Genomic DNA, 22,260 nt, shown 5'->3' with positions numbered 1-22,260 from the left:
GGCACGTGCCCCCCCCCCCTTAATCGGTTGGCAAAAAAAAAACGGAGAAAAGGAGAAAAAGATGGAGAAAGGGAGAGAAACGTAATGGGGGAAAAAGAAATTATTGTTAATTATAATGTTATATTATAATTATGTTATATTACATAAAAAAATCATAACTTAATTAAACATAATTTGCGAAGGGCCTATATGTCTTTATTGTTCCCGCTGCTCGCATTGTCTGTTTGACGAGATATGAAATCTAAAACCTCCCGTTTTCAAGTCAATATACACCAAATATATTTCGTCGCACTTGGAATTATTATTGTTTTATGTAGTGACCTATACTTCTTTTTTATGACTACTAAAAGTGATTGTCCCATTTAAAAGTCTTAATATTAACCATTTCATGTCCGTGCTTACGTTCGCATTCGCGGATTGGTGAGATCTATTTTTCATGAATTCCTATCAGTCCTTAAAATGTGCCTTATTGTGATCTGAATATCCAAAAATTTCAGCTTGCGCTTCGCGCTCACATCATTTGGTTATTGAAATACGCACGGTCTTTGTGAATTCCTACAAGCAGGCCTTAGAATGCCCCTCTCTAAGTCCGAAATTCCTAAATTTTCAGCTCGCGCTTCGCGCTCGCAATATTTGATTAGTGAGATGCGTATAATAATCATGATTACAATGACTACAAAAAATTGCTTCATGTGTTAGATGTATATTACTCTAACAAAATCAGCAAGCGCTTGGCACTCGCATTAGATGACCATGGTGAGATATGTATACTCTAAATGGATTCCAAAAATATAGTCCTTAAAATGTCTCTGTTTGGGGTCAATATATACAAAAATTTCAGCTCGCGCCTCGATCGCGCTCGCATCGTTTGTTTATCGAGACAGGGGTTGTCTTTTTTTTCAGGTCTGAATTTAAAAAAATCAAGCTCGCGCTTTGCGCTCGAATTATGTGATCAGTGAGATACATATCCGTTTAATGGCACTGTCCTTAAAATGTTTCTATTATGTCAGTATACATGGCACGGGACCTGGCAACTGAGGGCGCTTCGCGCGCTCTCTTAGTGACTCAAATTTTTTGCTACCCCCCTTGCAGTGACCCACGGTACGCCACTGAATAACTGGATGCACAAAAATGAATTAGAAATTATATAAAATTTAAAAGATATCAAGGTCACTGTAAATAGAGCTATGTTGAATATGCCGTGAATATTTTCTCTTTTTTTCATTTGCTGCTTCTTACGTATTTTAGCCATGTTTTCATGATGATAATTATGCTTATTATCATTATTATGTGCGCAGCTAATTATCTGTAATTATAATTATGAACTTATTGCACTAGCGTACCTAAGGGGGCAGGGGACAGTGTGCCACCCCCCCCCCCCCCCCCCGACGAGTCACATCCCATGCAAGGGACGTACCCCTGACGAGCTTGACAAGACCTTCTTTTTTTTTTTTGCTTGCTTGTTAATTTTTTTCTGGTACGAAATCCTATATTTGTGGTTGAAGATCATTTTTTTTCTTGTCAATTTTTTAGGCGGACGATTTTGCCCCCCCCCCCCTGTGGAAAATTCTAGGTACGCCACTGACTTATCGTGATTGGTAGTCTGTATACTTCCGTGTACTCCCACGGGTCTTATAGTTATCGATAATTGTATGCCTAATTGGTGATGAATACCAGACAAGCTGGACAAATTAGAGCGCTCAGTGCTTAAAAAGTTACAGATGACCGTCACTCTTTCCGGGCCATTTTGAAAAGAGTTGCGACAGCACCTACATGATTGTAATAATAATAATTGGTCCATTTATATAGCGCAGTTACTATATGCATATACTCTACTGCGCTTTGATAATTGGTATATTATTACCCCGGCTGTAGCTGAGCCGCCATATTAATAGGCGCTAAAGCGTTCAAGGAAAAATCCTACCGGGTACCCATTCACCTCACCTGGGTCGAGTGCAGCACAATGTGGATAAATTTATTGCTGAAGGAAATTACGCCATGGCTGGGATTCGAACCCACGACCCTCTGTTTCAAAGTCCGAAGACTAATCCACTGGGCCACAACGCTCCACATATATACATTTTGTATATACATTTCGATTCCGAGGCAATTTTGCGTAACTGATGAAGTTTTTTCTTCAGAGGGGGATGGGGTAGCCCCCATACACTGTCCATTCTTCACCCGCCTGTTGCCCCACCCCTGCATGCCAGTGACGTATGTACTTCCCATCCAGCCATACACCCGTCAGTTGACAACTGTGAGAGTACATTCATTTATATATATATATAGTTTAGTTTGTATTTCAAGAATGAGAGAATTGTGCGTTTTCAAAAAGAATGGGCCGACATGGAACGGTAAATAAATGTGTTTTTCCGAACACTGGTTGTTTGGCATTCTGATCAGTAGCTGAAAATAAATGCGGAAAAAAGTGAAAGAGTTTTAAAAATTAAGGGCATTTTTTTGAAAAGCTCTTGCCATCAGAGAGGGATGTCCTACTTAATGACAGCTAGCGAAAGGTGAAATTAAACAAACAGTGTTTTCTCTCTCTCTTCCTTCCTCTCTCTCTCCCATCTTACTCCTTCTATTAAACATGTCCATGGGGGGCACGTGCCCCCCCCCTTAATCGGTTGGCAAAAAAAAAACGGAAAAAAGGAGAAAAAGAGGGAGAAAGGGAGAGAAACGTAGTGGGGGGGAAGAAATTATTGTTAATTATAATGTTATATTACATTTTAAAAAATCATTACTTAATGAAACATAATTTGCGCAGGGCCTATATGTCTTCATTGTTCCCGGTGCTTGCATTGTCTGTTTGACGAGATATGAAATCTAAAACCACCCGTTTTCAAGTCAATATACACCAAATATATTTCGTCGCACTTCGAATTATTATTGGTTTATGTAGTGACCTATACTTCTTTTTCGTGCCTACTAAAGGTGATTGTCCCATTTAAAAGTCTTAATATTAACCATTTCATGTCCGTGCTTACGTTTGCATTCGTGGATTGGTGAGATCTGTTTTTCATGAATTCCTATCAGTCCTTAAAATGTGCCTTATTGTGATCTGAATATCCAAAATTTTCAGCTTGCGCTTCGCGCTCACATCATTTGGTTAGTGAAATATGCATGGTCTTCGTGAATTCCTACAAGCAGGCCTTAGAATGCCCCTCTTTAAGTATGAAATTCCTAACTTTTCAGCTCGCGCTTCGCGCTCACATTATTTGATAAGTGAGATGCGTATGATAATCTTGATTACAATGACTACAAAAAAAGTGCTTCATGTGTTAAGATGTAATTCTAATAAAATCAGCATGCGCTTGAGACTCGTATTAGATGACAGTGATGAGATATGTATTATACTCTTAATGGATTCCTAAAATATAGTCCTTAAAATGTCCCTGTTTGGGGTCAATATATACAAAAATTTCAGCTCGCGCTTCGATCGCGCTCGCATTGTTTGTTTATTGCGAGACAGGGGTTGTCTTTTTTCAGATCTGAATTTTAAAAAAATTTAAGCTTGCGCTTCGCGCTCGCATTATGTGATCAGTGAGCTACATATCCGTTTAATGGCACTGTCCTTAAAATGTCTCTATTATGTCAGTATACATGGCACGGGACCTGGCAACTGAGAGCGTTTCGCGCACTCTCTAAGTGACTTAAAATTTTTGCTGGTGCCCCCCAATGCCGAGACCCACTGTACGCCACTGAATAGCTGGATGCAGATTTGATAAATATCAGGCCTACAATGTAATAATGATAATGATAATAATAACAATAACAATACTTATGATAATAATGATAACTGAGTCTTATATATCGCCTTTATTTGCAGCGTTATATTGGGAAAAAAGCTGAATGCAGATTTGATCAATGTTCGACCTGTAATATAATAATAGTGAAAATAATGATAATGATAATAACTTAATCTTAATATAGCGTTTTCTATGAGAACCACATCAAGGCGGTTTACAGTGTAGACGATTTGAAACATACAACAAAAATGAACTATAGATTATATAAAATTTAAAAGATATCAAGGTCACTGTAAATGGAGCTATGTTCAATATGCCGTGAATATTTTTCTCTTTTTTTCATTTGCTTCTTCGGACGTATTTTAGCCATGTTTTCATGATGATAATTATGATAATTATGATAATTATGCTTATTATCATTATCATTATTATTCTTTTGTGCTCAGCTAATTATCTATCATTATAGTAATGAACTTATTGCACTAGCGTAGTGTTTTTCCGAACACTGGTTGTTTGGCATTCTGATCAGTAGCTGAAAAAAAATGCGAAAAAAGTGAAAGAGTTTTAAAAATTAAGGGCAATTTTTTTAAAAGCTCTTGCTATCAGAGATGGATGTCCTACTTAATGACAGCTAGCGAAAGGTGAAATCAAACTAGCAGTGTTTTCTCTCTCTCCCTCTCTCTCCCTTCCTCTCTCTCTCCCATGTTACTGCCTCTATCAAACACTTCCTCTCACACTCAAACCTGACAGTCATCAGTAGTCATCAACCAATATAATAGACCAGTTCGTAATTACTTCATGGGCAATTTTGGTCAAATGACCTTTCATTTCTTTCATCATGATAGGCAGATTTCAAAGCAAGATATTATGTAAGCTTGCCTTACATAGCAGGATGAAGAAATTGAATAGACCAGGTGACTAGAATAGCACACCAATGAACACTTAATGAAGGTATTTGTTGCATTCCTACTTTGAATGCATATCTTAGCATGTTGCACAATGTACTTGACAAATTGTGAAATACCAGTCGTTCGTGGAAGCATTGTTGTTTTTGTGGATGTAAATGAAAACGACAATTCAAAAGAATATATGAATAATCAAGACATCAAAGTTGGTGCTTATACAGTATTTATCACCTACCTGGCAGAAGAACTGATATGTCTTGTTAAAAATTATGCTTTCAGACAAATATTTTACTCATAGATCACAATTACGTGCATTTATGGTGCTCACACGTGTGAAAATTTATTTCCTAGTTCGCATTGCACATAATACAATCGATGTCTATGGCGGCCATTTTGAAAGTCAAAATACAGTATTAAACACAAACTTTAATCCTGAATGATATATTTCGTTAAAAGAACTATGTTTTATAAACAGCATCCCATTTATTCATCACAAATAAATGCATTTCAGTGCTCACTCATGTGATTTCTTTGGTCCTCTTTATCGTTGAATACTGTTGGGGCCTTTGGCGGCCATTTTTAATATCAAAATACAGCATTTATCACATACATGGCATATCAAATAATACATTTTGTTAGCAATTGTGTTTTAGTCGATATTCCACTTGTTTCTGTTAATAATATGCATTTTAGTGCGATTTTTGTTGGCCCCTTTGCCATAGAAAATAATACTATTTGGGCGAGTGGCAGCTATAATTTTTAATATTAAATACAAAGATATTCCCATGCATGACATATCAAGTGATATAGCATGTTAGCATTGATGATTTTCATATATTACTTCGTCCGTAGATCACAATTACTTGCAGATTAGTGATAATTTTGGGGGGAAATAATTTTTCCCTATTCATATTGTACATTATAGGTTAAACAGAGGTCTGTGGCAGCCGTTTTGAATATCAAGAAATAAATATTTCGTCAAAAAATGTTATTTTTTAGAGAGTATTTCACTCCTGCAACACAATTACATACATTTTATAGCCAATTTGCTGCCAAATATATGATTTTCATGGGTAATATGCATATTTTGGCGGCCATATTGGATTTTGCTAATTTGTGGAAAATGCTCAAGGTTACACGAGTGGCATCATTCATATTCGAAATCAGCACCCGCGAATTAACAGAAAACAATAAAAAATATTGTATATATGACAAAAACAATGCCTCTTCTATCCTGGACTAATTACCCGGTAATAAGCACTCACTGTTGCGGAGTAAGGCCATTAAGTTGTCAAGAAATCCCCAATGAGAATAATATGACACGTCTGTATCGATAACTCTAATCAGCAATAATTGCAGTGATTTAGTTCAGTTTATCTTTTGTAAGAATATAATTTACATATAAATAGACCTGTTCACATATTATGTATACCTAAAAGGTTCATCCGCACTTTGCACTCGCATTCATTATACTGTACTTGAGATATGTATTCTTTTCACGATTAGGCCTAAACTATCCGTTTTTATGTCAGTGTGTAGAACAAAAATAAGTTCGCGCTTCACGCTCACATTAATAATAATAATAATGGGTATATAGAGGCGCTAAAAACAAAAGTTCCATAGCGCTACAATGTAGGAATAGCAATTTAACATTTGCAATAATTACTACAATATTCAAGAATAAAAGGAAAAATTAATTATTTAGGAAAAATGTATGTCTTAAGGGAATATTTGAACATTATTACCACAATGAGATACAAACCCTGTTAATGAATGCTCCATTTAGGACAATAGAACTATTACTTGGTTTTCTAAAGATATTTAAGAATGCATGATTGTCGTTCACCCCCTGAGTATACGCATTGTTCTCTTTGTGATTGCCGTTTGGTTACGAGAAGCTAATTGTAAAAGTTAATAAATAATTAATGAATAACTGAAAAAGGTAGAATCATGGCTCGTCAAGATTTGCTCAATATTATTCCAGTCAGTTATTATCAGATTGTACGCATACATTCGTAATTCCGAAGCTTCGTTATTCCGAAGGTTAGGATATTCCGAATAGGTTTGTTATTCCGAAGGTGCGTATTTCCAAAGGTTCGTAATTCCGAAGGTTCGTTAATCCGAAAACGAAATAATTAACGAACCTTATTTCGTTTTCGGACTAACGAACCTTCGGAACGAGGAACCTTATTTCGTTTTCGGATTAACGAACCTTCGGAACATCGATCCTTATTTTGTTTTTCGGATTATCGAACTTTCGGAATAACGCCACAAATGTTCGGATTAACAAACCCTTTTACGTTTTCGGATTAACGAACATCGAGGTATAGGCAATTTACGTGTGACGGAATTACGAAGTGTAACCAGATTGTGAATACAGTCAGATTTGATGTTGGATACATGGCACTGGGAAGCGGAGGTGTTGCGTATATTATTCTCCGAAGGCATTCAACACCCCCTGGAATTTTGAATGGTGTGACAAAATGGAGAAATGTAACCAATATGACCTTCATTTTGTACTCAAAGCTTTTTGTTTTGGCTTTTCAAAATATTTCGGGACCAGAAATCGACCGTCATTTTGCAGTGAAAACTTTTTTGTGGGGGGAGGGGGGGGGGGCTTCTCGAATTTACATCAATACCCCTAGTTAAAAAAAATATATCGTTCCCAGATCTATGATTGACCGTACCGAGTTGGGTTATATTTCGACCTTCATGATCTTGAGAATTCAAATCAGATTTATCTAAACTGAATTCTACCGATCAGTTTAAAACAGCGATTCTGCGTTTAAATCCCTCGAAAAAAAAAACCTGCCTCAGTAAATGAAACTGTTCAACTTAATGCCATTTTTTTAAAAATGGCATCAACTACCTTGATGTGGTATTGAGTATTTTTGTATTATTATTATTTGTAAGGGCGAGGTCACCGATGCTTGCTATATTTTTATTTTGATATCTTTAGGACAGAATGAATTAAAAAGAGAAATTTCTTCTGCAGAAAAAAAAATCATGAATAGTTGATTTTCATTCGCTTAAAGCCGCGATTATTGCTAGAACTTACATTCTAACACGAACCGTGAGCGTTCCAATACACAAGTTTGCGATCGAGTTTATCCATTTATTTCATTTCGTATTCATTCATTATTTGTTTTCACCTCGTGTTTGAACAAAGGAACTGACAAGCTGCATACAACAAGGCGGAAATGCCTTACGTTTTCTGTAACTTCGAAGGACGATATTTAGTGTATGATGACTGAGGTGAAACACCACCGCACACACGTTACCGCTGTCTAAACAATGAAGAAATGTATTAAACAGACTTTCTTTACAAATTGTTTTGATGACGACTGAATAATTGTAATTCATCAATATCTCTCAGAATCACGAATTTTGGCTTCCTTTTTCTTCTTTCTAGATATTTCAATCTCCCCCACTCCCCTCTCTCCCTCCCTCTCTCTATCATTCTCTAATTCTAGAATTCTCTGTCTGTTTTATTAGTTCTCGGGTTAGTTCTTTGCCATCGTTCCTTATTTTTCCTGTTTTAGACATACATGAAGTTTTCTTTTTTGTAATATACTGACCTAAAATTTTGCATTTTAAGCACATTTCGTAACCGTGAACATGAACATGATCTCCAGCTGGCACATACCTCATTTAACAAATATAGGTCTTTTGCTACTAAAGAACCAACAAGGCACGAGCTGAAACAGTATGGCTTATTGATTTGGTTTATTGAATTGAAAACATTATTACTGATACCGTGAATACCGGTGCAATATGGTACAAGAGGGGAAGATGTTAGTTGCATTCATGCGAGGGATCATGATTATTGACCGAGCAAGAAATTTTCTCATTGTCAACCGTAAAACTCGGCACCTTAACCATACGATTCAGGTTAACAGTGAGTTAGAAAGAGGTGGCTGAAATAATTTTTGTTCTCTCTCTCACTTCGCTCACTCGCAAGATCAGAAAGTTACATGTGTGTGTGTGGGTATAATGTATATATAGGCCTATATATATATATATAATTGTTATTTATGTATTTATTTATTTATAAGTCTTTTTTTAGTAGGGTAGCTCCGTCAGTAATTGGTATACTGTGGTCCTTGGAGGCCCTATATAATGATAACACCTATAGGTGTTATCATTATATGTCAAATAAAGGCGGTATTTTGTTAGGGGGTAGGAGGACATAAAGATGCCCTTTTTCACGATGAAAAATATATTACATAGTCCGACAACCTATACCCTCAATTTACAGTAATTTCTTCTGTATACTTTTTTTCATTTTCGCCCTTTTCCCTCTCTGTCCTGTTTTCGAATTACTCAATTACTTGAATAATTGAAAGCGGGATGCAAACTCTGATGCCGCCCCTGGTCAAACATACTTAGTGAATATAAAAGCTCACTTTGAAAAAATGAATTGTTTGAAATATATCAACGAGTTTTTCATTAAAATGCTTGCTGTGTCAGCATGATCAGTGATTTAGCACAAATAATGTTTTTATAGGCCTATGTGGCTGTATTTACACAGCAAAAACTGTGGTGTTAACCGGTGTACATAATTATATAGACGACCACACCAGTTATTTCACACCGGTGTTAAATTGGTGGTGTTAGTTTTACACCTATAGGTGTTGTTGTAACACCTTTGGTTGTTACATTTACAGTCTTTGGTGTTATGTTCAATCTTTGAGGTGTAATTTTAACACCTCAGGATGTGGTCCTCTATTAACATCAATTGGTGTCAGTTTTAACACCACAGTTTTTACAGTAAACGCTTGGAGAATATTAAAAGCGAGGAAATATTTGGGGGGAAGAACGCAAAATATAATTCTTTTGGAATTAAACCAATTAAGAATTGAAATAGGGTAGGGTAGAATGTGATGATAATAGTCTGTTTTAGCATCCAATTCGCAGGCACTTTCTTCATGTTCAGTAACGTTCAGAATCTATTAAAAATACCCCGACAAATTACAATGGACAGATTACAGGTCATTGTCGATAGTTGGTAGACCGGAACAGCACATCGTCTTAAGATATAGGGGAAGGCGGGGTAAGTTGAGCATAGGGGAAAGTTGAGCCACCACCCCAGGCTAATAATGAATGAGTCAGACATCGTGGTGGTGTCATGTATTGATGACCCATAGCATAACCCCTAACCCCACCACATTGTTTTCAACTTTGAAACAAAAAGTACTTTTTTAGAGGAAAAATACAAATTTCAGCCAAAAAAGTAAAAAAAAGGGTGTGAAATAGAAAAGTGCTGTTTACCCACACACGTCTTTAAATATATTATAGAAATAAGAACAATATTGTTAGTCCAGGTATGGATTCTCACTCATGTCATAGTCTTTTACATGATGGATGCATAAGAAAAGTGTGGATGTGAAAATATCGCAAAAAGTTCGGACGGGGCTAATTTAAGCCAACCAACATGGGGCAAGTTGAGCCATGGTAACTCTTATGGTAATATATAATAAAAAAAAATGAAAAACAGAAAAAGTCATTGATATGCAGGCAGAAAGGAGCAAATTCACAAGACAGCTCTTTTACTTTAAAAAGATGTGAGTATTTAGAGAATTAGCAAGTAAAAAGACTTTAAATGAAAAATTGACATCCTGGTTCTCCTGCATACATTTTGTACATAGTTTTTGTGGCTCAACTTACCCCAGACGGTGGCACAACTTACCCCACAGATGGGGCAAGTTGAGCCATTTGACATCAGTTGTTTCAAAGGTCACAACGATTTTCAGTGTGGGGGTAGAAAGTTATACATAGGTGAAAAATATTTCCCAAGAGTCAAATTTAAAGGCAAGGTACTTATTTCTACAATATTACTAGTCATATCAATTCTAACATGCAAAATGTAAAAAGTGTCATAACTTACCCCGCCTTCCCCTACGGGCTGGACGAAAATTGCGAATACATCGTTTGGCCAGAGTCCAGGACGACACCGCTGTTTTGATTCCCCGATTTTCGACAAAGACTGCTTTTTTTACAAAGAGCTTTTGACAAAAGATTGGCGGCGTTATAGGAAGAGTCTGCGGTTATTGCTAAAATACCATCCTGTGAGTTTACTGCTCTCTGTACACGTTAATGAGTGTGTGTGGGGGGTATCTGTGTGTGCGTGTATGACGGATGCATTTTCTTCTGAAAAATGACATACAATGCACCAATTTTAACAAATCGACTGCAATCTCATTTTCTTCACTTATGCTATAGTCTAATTTCTACAAGTTCACAGCGCGCATCCAAGGATGAACTTGTGATTACATTAGAATGGTGCAATATTTGAGGTAAAACATAATAGAGAATGCCTTCTTCGATCTCTGGTTTTAATGGCAGTCCTCTGAGGTTAACCTTTCCTTTACTTTCCTATAAGATATAAATCATAAAAGGCTTTTAACATTGGAAATGGACGCAAGGCCTTTGCATTTGATATAAAGAAATGTTTAAGAGTTTATCATAAAAATGTTCATTCACATCAAATCTTCAATAGCGACCACTTTCATTTCATCACATCCTAGAATATAAAAAAAATCCATTGGTTTTTATTCGCGAACATAATAAATAAAATGTATGGGGGAGAAGTGCTTTTCTATTGCTTCTTCCTCAGCTCTTTAAAAAAAATCTAACTCCAGCATCTAGGCCACTTACAAAAGTCAAAATATCGTGGATATTGAGCAGAGATTTTAATAAAGTGCTTTAGTACAATATGCGGCATCCATTACCATCAGTGGGGGAAACGAGCAAAAAAGTTTTGAGACAGCACAACATGGCATATCTGGCAAATTTTCAAAACGTCGCGAGCGAGCGAAAATGTGACTTGTTTAAAACGAAACTCTAACCTTTTGATACGAGATTTTGACATATCTAATATTCATTAAGGTAATCTTTTCCCTTTCCATTTTCCTCGTTTTTTATTATCCTTTTTTTAGGGGGGATTCTTGGTCGTGGAACCGGGTCAAGTGCCCTCAAAGCGACCCCCATCTACATTCCCGGGGGAAGAAAATGCCCTTTTCAAAAAGAAAAATACCCTTTTATGAAAATGTGGTTGAGAATATTTGTTCGGCCTGCCCCCAATTTGGCAGAAGCCAGATCCGCATAGTTTATATTATCTTGATATAAAGTGTCGATTGTCACTTATTTTTCAACAAACAAAATCACTTCGATAGGAAGGATGCGGATGTAATTAGCGCCAAAATTGACAACGACGTGAGTATATATATACATATATATAAACATGATAAATGTGAGAAATTATAAATGTACATGTACAGCAGCTTGGGCAACTCTTGTATTTTAATATGTTGTGAAAGAAATGAGGGAAGTACAGTTTCTGAAATAATCCATTTTAGGATAAAAAAAAAATCTGGGAAAATGTAGTTCCTTAAATTCCTTCAAAACTGCTTTGATCAACTTATCTTGCATGTCACGAAACACCAAGATATTTAAGACAGAGGCGTAATCCCATGGTGAAAATCTCTGTTTGTCTCCAAATGCCCATTTTGACATATAAGTGCCTTTTTGGGGGGGTTGCCCCCCCCCCAAAAAAAAAAAAAGAAACAACGCCGCCCTGTACTTGCTCCGTAATCTAAAAACCTATTCCGTATTTCATTATTTTGGTAATTTTCTAGAGACTAGATTTGTCCCACTTGCAATCGTATCGCGGCTCATCTAGTCAAAACTTTGATACCGCAAAATGGTTATGGAATTTCCTCATATATATTTATTTATTCTTGCAAAGTTAACAATCATGATAAGTTATATTATAAATGGATTGTGTAAGTTTTCATCTGTAGAGAAAGATGTAGAAATACAGTTGGCTGCAAAATATGTTGGTTTCCCTTATTTGCAGGTGACGGATTTGTAAAAATGCAGAGAAAACTATGTTCAATTATGGGAGAATTTACCAAGACATCTGTTGGAAAGTTAATTTTTCTTTGGTAATCAAAGCGTCAATAAAACTTTCAGAAATACAGTACTATATCACTGTTGACGTAACAGCTTAGCGATGAAATTTCTCGGGTTGATTGCATATTCAATTGCGTATATAAGATCATTACTACAATATCGAGTCAATAATCATTATTAGTCGGTGGAGCGCCGAGGGTTTCGGATTCCGGTTCCCACTTGGTGCGCTAGGGTCCTTGGTAAGGCATTTCATTCTCATGACGAGGTCCCTCAGAGAGGACCTTAAGCCGTCGGTCCTCTGGCTGATTGCCCCCCCCCCCCCACACACTTTTGGCTCAGCCCTTCCACTTTGAAAACCATTCCGCAGCCGCTGTACAAGCATTCAGGCTCTCTTAGCAATCGGGGGGAAGAAATCACCATTAAAATGTAGGGGGCGCTATTGATTAATTGTCGTTCCTCTAAATTTAATTCTTTTGGGGGATTTAAAATAAAACCGAGTAGTTACCATAGTACGGAATTACGGAACAAGTAAAGATTTACTTTCATAACTTCTGAGGATTTACTTTTGAATTTTCTAGGGTCTCAATCTTTGATTGATCCATAACTACAGTCTATATTAATTTATTTTAAATGCAGTTTAGAATTGGATGACAATACACCAAATGACAACATCCATTCAAGCATAATTTTCAACATATTTTTCTTCCAAACTTTATTATAATTATATCCATTCGCAACTTGCACATTATGCGATTAAAGTCTTGATTAACACAATATTTAGAAGTGCAATTTACATTACCTTAAATTTGTACAAACATCTCAGATGGTGACATTAATAATACAATGGTTACAAGACAAAACATGACGTATGAAATGAGGACTTATGAATAGTGAACTTTTTAAACTTGGCTATTTTTATAATAACTGGGGTACTAAAAAACACTAAAATTTCAGCATTATTTCAATGTGAACAGGAATCCCCCCCCCCCCATTATAATGAAACAAAATGCGAAGGCACATTTGGGTGTTTAAAACAAAGGGGAACAAATTATTTTCAATGTCATTGATGTCACTTAATTTTCAGTTTGATAATCTGTCTAGCAGCCATTTTAGATTTTATCAAAACAAGTTCCATTCTGGTTTTAATAGTAGTACACAAGACACAATAATTATGATAAACAGTTTCATGCCATGTTTAAAGCTATGACAGCAGTATCACATTAGTTTATAAATCATTTCCTAAGATTACCTTCATGAAAGTTTTTTTTTTAATTTCTGCAATATATTCATACCAGTTTTTAGATTAAATAAATCATCAGTGGTTCATAACATAAAATGACTCTGCCTTCGTAAGGAATTACAATGTCCCCAAATGAGATTATCTCATGCCACTACAGCAATTTAAATTTCAACAGGAGTCATCTCATCAAAGTCTGAATACTGAAAGACTACGCAATCATGGTATTTCATTCATTTGCATATTACATTCAGTAAAAGAAGAAATATCTTACAACAGTATTAACCTATCTAATTGCTGCTACAATGTATCTGTCTTCCTTGTGACTAGCTAATTACAATTCTTTTAGCAATGGATAGTATGTGTCAATTAGTGTAAAGCATTATGTACATAGCGCAACACATGTATAGACAATAAGTCTACAAGCATCGAAGTTTCTTATTAAAACCTGAAAATATCATACATAGATTTCAAATATCTGTATAAACTATTGCCCTTCCGGTTTCAAACATGGAATATAAGTCTATATCCTATGATGACATCATAAAGAGCAAGACATAGCAGTTCAGTCGGTTTTGGAATCATCGCAAAGTGATATGTGAAACTGATCATATGACTATATAGGGCATTGTCAAAAAAATTGCTTTCAATTGCAAGTCTGTCTTGTAATCAATTACATTTTTTGCAATTGATAGGTGATTTGCCTCTTGACATATGGACCCTGTTGCATAAACGTTACTATTATGGTAACTTTGCCATGGTAACCCTGATCACCAACCAATCGAAATCAAGGATTCCAGACAAGTTACCACTGGATGGCAAAGTTACCATAATGGTAACCTTTTTGCAACTCGGCCATGGAGTCTTAAATAAACCAATCTGCCAAAGATAAATCCTATCTATCAGTTGTAAAAGTGCAACATAAATTTGCAATTGATCATAAATTTTCTTGCAACCCCCTTATGTCTAGATATTTACCTTCTCTCTACTAATAAACAAATCATTATGCATTGACAAAATGAAGGAAAATGTCTAGATATTCTATATACACCAGAGCTGCCAACTTGAACAAGAACATTTCAGTATTTTCAAGGCTGAAAATCAGTATTTTGGTGAGGAAATTAGTATTTTCACAGGTATACCATAGGACAGCACATAAACTGAAACTTAAGAAATCAGTATTTTGCATGAAACAATCAGTATTCTTCTCTATTTTCAGTACTAAATACGGAAAATCAGTACTACTTGGCAGCTCTGATACACCTTTGTACTACATAACATGCACATCCATGTATCCAGAACAAACTTTTCCCTCCTATGATTAAAATTTGATTCATGGCTGTAATATTCCAAATGATCTTTTTTTAAACATAAAATAACATTTTTGCCCCATTTGGTGTTCATGTACTCAACGTTATGTGAAGAATACTCTATCCCCGGTACTACTAATATAAATCACAGAATGGAATAATAGGCGGCATGTACATAATTGCTGCAACGACTACGGCACTCATCGGCAAATGGTGAATTCAAACATCTCATCCATTCACTTATCCCCACCACAACTACTATCATCATAATCTTTTTATTATTACAATCACCAGCAGCTGTTGCAAATATTACCATCACCATCGTTGTCATTATCATCATCATCATCACCATCCTCATCATTGCCTCCATCCTCCTCCTCCTCGTCTTCATTATCTAGGCCTATATCATCCAAGCCAAGTTTACAAAATGAAAATAACAATATGGAACATCAAGTTAGCATTCCTACGAGTGTACATGTACTAATGAAGTTTAATCCAGAGAAAAAGGAGAAATTTTGAAGCAATAAATCAAGGGAGTTCTGTGGACATCAAAATCCCTTCCCCAGCTCACGGATAAAAAATTGAATATGCAAAGATTCAGCAATACTTGATAAAATATCACTTTACTGCAGAAGTTAAGTAATCTCCCTTTTTAGAGTTTTGTCGAGGATGAACTTAGGGACTTTGATACATGTTGCTTGAGATACCATAATATTACATTAAGTCATGTTAAGCAAGGAACACTATTACCATATTGAGCTCTAGTGGTTGACTTCAAGTGTGGTGTTAATGTTCAGTGTTGGTGCTTGGTATTGGTATTATTGTTGGCATTGGGTGCTAACGCAGATGTTGGTGTTTGGTGCTGATGTGGACGGTGGTGTTGATACTCAGCATCAACACCAACATCCACTGGAGGAGATGTTAAGTTTGGTGCTGAACATAGATACTGGTGTTGGGTGTTGGGGTTAGGCATCAAGGTTTGCATTGGTGTTTCTGATAAGAGTGTGATCCATGCTGCTATACCTAGCTCAAAAACCGATTTGTGGGCTTAAAAATTTATTGAATTCGCATTATGATAATTTCATTAACGGGTCATGAAACTTACACCAAACACCCCATGAGCACTCTACACAGTGGATTTGGCATGATATGAGTTCAATGCATGTTGTGCTGGGTGTTAACTTCCTCTCCACACCAACACTAAAATTCAACACCCTACATGAAACCACCCCATTTCATTTAAACATTGACCTTAACATTTCAATTGTCTAGTGGAACACCACGACTTCATTACACTAACACCCTAAATATTCAAATTACGGTAGTGAGTTTGTGTGATCTTGAATAGCTACATTTGAAGCGACTTTTAAAGTACAAAATAATGATCATGAATCGAATCACCTAATGATAATATCTTTAACATAATGAACCACACTTTTCCGTATGTACTTAGTAACTACATGTATGTACACGACACGTAAATGAAAAACAAATTGAACAAATTTGTACAGCTTAATACACAAGTCATTAAAATGTTCATCTTATTATTTCAACCACATACCGCTTACAATTTTCTTAAGAGAGATTATCATCAATCTGCAAGGCAACTTCACAGACACTTTGTAAACAATGCCAAATTTGACGGAAATAAGACCTATAGTCTTTCTCATATTACAAGGCCCACATATGTATGACTAACGTTTACCATGCTGAATTCGTCCGATAAATAACACAACACGATACAGAAAAATCACAGAAGACCTGTGCCTGTTATTAGAGTGTTAACTCTTTTGGTAATTGCTTGTTTAATGGTGACTTTAAAACCTTTTCCCCAATTTTTTTTATCTAGGCAGAAATTTTGCGTACTTTTCTGCCCCCCCCCCCCCCCCCGATCAGGGCCAAGTTCAATTACTGTCTCGAAAGCACAAGGCAAGGCAGGTAATACCTTCCTTACACTTCCCCTACAGTTCGGTTATATAATTTCTTGCAAAAGATTTTATTGCTATCCGTTTTCATCCATCTCTTGCTTTAAAAAAACATAAAACTAAACACATCACAAATATGATATTCCCCTTCTCATTTAAATATCAAGGCAACAGGTTTTGCAATCTCGCACTGAATTTGATTCAACACATTCATTGCAATATCTCGATTCAACAACATAAATCTATATAAACTTAAAACACATTGGTAGAACCATTTCTTTGAAAATAATAATATACATCATATCATTCACAATATTAACTATACTACCATAAAATGTATATCAAATGAAAAAAATGTCATGTCAGATTGCCAACTTGTAAAATCTAGTAAAGAAAACAGAAGATAGTTTATATTAAGCAATTCGAACAATAACATAAAGCAATTTTTTTTTCAAAGTTATTTCCTAGATTTCTTGATTTTCAGTCCTGGATACAGAGAGATGTACATTTTCGGGCAAAGCGCCCACATTCAATTTGAAAACCCACATCACAATCAAGTGAATGCATCGTTTTCCCATGGTGAAGATAAAATGCCCAAGCTGGGTTCCCATTTCACAAAACTTTTAACGATAAACAAATATGCCATAACAGTTTTAAGCTACTGCAATCCATCAATTTGATTGGCTGATTATAAACTTGCAATAGAAAATGTGCATTTGTTATATCAGGTCTTTATGAAACAGGAACCTGAACTGATCATTTCAATCAAAGCCGGTCAAGGTATTCGACGAGGTTGGTCAAGATCGGCTAGGTGGACAATATCCTACCTCAATCTCTGTGATCAAAATTGCTCTAGCTCTCTACTCAAACATATTGGACATGTTCAAAATATTTGGGTAAGCAGGGCAATACCAATGAAAACGGCACAGGTAGACTGATGCCTATTATGGTTGTGAACCAGGGCCCCCATCTTACAAAGAGTTACGATTGATCGATCAGTCGCAACTCTATGGAAGTCCATCGGTGTCATAATTCTTTCTACCAAAAAAGTTGCACAATGTCCGTTGTATGCAAAGAAAAGCGCAGTGAATTCTCAAGAAAACAATGAATGCATGAACATACATCGTAGCTAGAAAATATTATGAACAAACATGCATATTGGATGTTGACGTTGCTGGCCGTCCATAGTTGCAATTGATCGGATCAATCCTAAATCTTTGTAAGACGGGGCCCAGGATAGCCTTGTTGACCTAGACTGACCTGATCGAAAATACCTGACCCGTGCTTGACCGAGTTGACCAGTTGGAAGTGGGAATTGTGCACCGACCATTTGCTCATCACGCACAGGAAAATAATCAAGTACTATGGCTCAAATTTACAACAACATCAAAATTAATGAAACTATGCAAGGAAACAGAAAGAGTGATACTATAGTTACTTGAAGAATGGAAAAAAATATAGGCATTTTTTAATATATATATCTATATCATACACACAATAGTAAACAAACATTTAATGATAAACATTCATGTACTTCAACGGATACGAAAATAGATCTGATTATGCCACATACAAACTGATATTAACGTATCAACAACATTCCATTATTATGCAAAAAAAGTGATCTCCATTGTATACAACCCAAATTTCAATGATTAAAAAAAAGAAAGAATATGAGAGTCACTCTTCCTGGAGTTGCCAGAATATATATCACAAACGCCAAGAGTGGGATCACACCACATACAATTAGGAATGCAAAAAGTGTGAACACAAGAAATTTAACATGAATATATTGACTGACCTATGTATCTATATGCAGATTTATGAAGCTAACATCTTCTTCACCGGCTATAGGCACCATTTGAGCATTATACACATATTTCGGTTGTACATTATTAGTTATCAAAATGCAAAACCAAAAGGAGAGAGCCATAAACACCATGATAGTGAAACAGATGAAACACACTTCCAAATGGGTGGTGTTTTTTTTGTTAAATGGTATTGCAAGAGATGACAGACAAAACAGAAAAACAAGAATTTTTTTGTATCAAAGATTTTTCAAACTTTGATGAAACTTTTGGCAACTCCAGGAAGAGGAGGGGACATGACAGATGGTTGTTTCCATGACAACCCCGGAAACCATCAAGATTTCTTCATGCTAAAGACAACCGTACATTTGCATATTCAATATTCTATCAAGCAGCCCGCAAAAAAATGTATCAACTGTGCAAGGAAGCGATGACCAGTGATGCAAATAGATTTTGTTATGACACGATGGTTTGAGTACAATGGAGGGATTACACCATAAATATGATTAATCCATGATTGACCATTTCACACTGCGTTAATATACCTCACGTGTCAGGAGGAACATGTACTGAAGTGGTAACATCCTTCCTGTTTAAGTCACTTTGGAATATCCCTTTCAATGTGATTAAATGACAAGTGTGAATGCCTCCAGGCTAAATGTAGACCCAACAGTTCAAATTCTAATAAGTAGTTTCAGAATACTATGGTATAAAACCATGGTTTATGCAGATTTCTTGAACTGTATCGCGTTTTCCTTTTAGCGCCCTTTGCCAAAAACGCGTTAAATTTGATTTTTTTTTCTTCTATAAGCGTAATTATGTACAAAAATCTGCAAAGTCCATGTTTTTGTACCATGGTACAATAGAAGCCTCTTTTAAGAATGCGGGCCTTCCAGTTTTAGATTCATTATGAACAAGATGCTTTTGTGCCACTAGCCATCCTGCACCTAAGCCACAACCTAAAGATAACTGGAGCAAGGATATACTGTAAATATTGTGCTGGACCAAAATGGAATCATGTTCGATGGGATCAAATCACCATCGTGAGATGTTCTGATGACGGTTATTATCAAAGCTGCTCTTGGGGGGAATGAAGAAATCCTGATTTGGCGGCTCCGTCCCCTGTCGAGGTCCAGACTAGACCGACTCGTAACCGGACTTTGAACTCCTCTGACGCCCGATCAGGTATGCGACGAGCACGATGATGACCAAACCAGCGAGGGCGCAACCCACTGCGATTGGTACAATGTTGTTGAGCGAGCTGTCAGCTGGGCAAGGTGCCTCTGCAAAGGCAACAAAATAAGAAAGAAATTTTGTTTGTTTTATTTTTGTTTCGCCTTGGCAGGTTGGTTTAAAATGGTTACTTAACAAGCCTCCTTCTAGGGGCACTCCAGGCTAAATATAATGTCTGAACAAAACAAGTAAATATGAAATAATGAAGTTACTGAATTTGGAGTTCAGCAAAAATTTTAATAGTTATATACATGTCATCAGTATGCAATTGGTGAAATGATGCTGCCAGGTTCCTACATTCCATTTTCTTATATCATTATATGAACTCAAATCGAGTCCATATTTTCATACGTGTAAAAAAAAACATGCCTACTTTGTAACAAAATTAGTATAAGCAATGATTATCTGACACCGCAGAGCAGAAGTCCATCCTATCGTTTGCATTTTTAAAGAACATTTTAGTGACACTACCCTGATCAGGCAGGCCCTCAAAGCATTTCATGAATTACCGCGCACCCCATTTACTACACACGGGTGGAGAGTTTCAAATGTAGACTCAGAGACTTCTCCACCGAACCACTATTTACGCAACCACATTGACCACTAACCTGCACCGTACGTCTGATTTGTATAAATTGCAAATGGCTGAATCTTGACATCATGAAGAATGAAGACAACATTGTCTGCTTTTAGTTCGGCCTCGGATTTACAGCTGTAACACTTTCCTTTTGCTGCCTCGATCTTGCTTTCTTTCGTAGAGGCTGTGGCAGAACCTGAAATTGCAAGGGAAAAAGGTAACAAGAATCATCCAATATGCTTTATATATCAAGCAGTGCCACAAAAGCTCTCCCGAAATATATGTGTAAAAAGAACATCAAAAAATGTGGTAGTACACTCTTCTATATGTTTTTTTTTTTTTCGAGGGGTGATTTCAAGTTCAGTGTTGACCTATTGGTGTTGGTGTTGGGTCAATTTTTACACGATTATAACACCAAACATAAAATGAAGGTTGTCCCGAAAATTCACCCACTAGTTGTTGAGATGTCAATAATGTGATCTGGATCAGGTTTTACAAACTCTGAATAAGTTTTGGATCTAGGAGAAGCAATCCAAATTTCAACACTAACACCAACACCAAGGCCAACACCGGACTTTAAATCACCCAATGTTCTGAACACCCACTTGTCGAAAAACCATGTTGGACTGGCAAAACGCCATTAGAAACTGGAAAGAAATATTCTGAATTCATTTCCTTAAACCTGTGCAACAAAATGTCTAGTTATCTTCACTCACTATGGTCAGAAATAACATTATTTTTCATTTTTCCTTTCTAATTTTTTAAATATTTTTTTCACTATGGGACCATTGCTAATATTTGGGGGCTACTTCTTTCCTTCTCATTTCTCCTTGATTTTTAAGGGCTATTTTTCACACGGTTATTATGTAGTAAATTAAAATAACATTATTTATATTTACCATTCCATGACATAGTTGTCTATCATTGGGTGATTTCAAGTTCAGTGTTGACCTTTTGGTGTTGGTGTTAGGTCAAGTTTTACACGATTATAGCAACAAACATAAAATGAAGGTGGTCCCGAAAGTCATTCACGAGTTGTTGAGATGTCAATAATGTGATCATTTATTTGGACCATTCCATGGCATTGTTGTCTCTTATTGTATTGAACAGTATCATGTTTTATTCCAATCTCGCTTCCTATCTATACCATTCTTTCACCTATCTTCTTTCCTGCTATTCTCTCTATCTCTCTCTCTCAGTTCTTCTGCTCAGTACATGTATGCACCTATTGATGTTTGAAGTTATATTTATTGTATTTTATACAATATCGTATATTTCAAACAGCAACATAATAATGTATTGTGATTGTAATGTATAATGTACTGTGACTTATGTATGCGCTAACTAATGTAAATTCAACCTGGCGGCTATAAACCTGGCGGCTATAAACCCAATAGGTTGCCGGGCCTGATTTTTGTCATACTTGATCTATTTAGAAAATCAATCTTCGGCATGAGGGAGAATAATGGAATTTTGGTTTTAAAGTTTTAGAATTTTAAGAGTTTGGGTGGTCCTTTTCAGGACCAACACTTGCCCGAGGAAGATACATGGTATAGTGTGAAACCTACTACACTAGTATTCTAATCTGCCGCATTATTGATT

General features: G+C 36.2%; 1 protein-coding gene across 1 annotated transcript in view; it reads right to left on the bottom strand.

Moving 5' to 3' along the window:
• Positions 1–15,062: 15,062 nt before the first annotated feature.
• LOC121429984 (lysosome-associated membrane glycoprotein 1-like) overlaps positions 15,063–22,260 on the bottom strand; it is a 29,383-nt gene continuing 22,185 nt past the window's right edge. Inside the window, exons 7-8 of the mRNA XM_041627254.1 lie at positions 20,690–20,854; positions 15,063–20,131 (exon numbers count right to left, since the gene is read on the bottom strand). Coding sequence (XP_041483188.1) covers positions 19,986–20,131; positions 20,690–20,854 — 311 coding nt within the window. The 3' untranslated portion in view covers positions 15,063–19,985. The remainder of the gene's footprint in view (positions 20,132–20,689; positions 20,855–22,260) is intronic.

The sequence above is a fragment of the Lytechinus variegatus genome, chromosome 16, assembly GCF_018143015.1.
Source record: "Lytechinus variegatus isolate NC3 chromosome 16, Lvar_3.0, whole genome shotgun sequence".
Taxonomy (NCBI): Eukaryota; Metazoa; Echinodermata; class Echinoidea; order Temnopleuroida; family Toxopneustidae; genus Lytechinus; species Lytechinus variegatus.
Note: the sequence above shows the minus strand (reverse complement) of the source record. Positions and strands in the feature narration are given on the sequence as shown.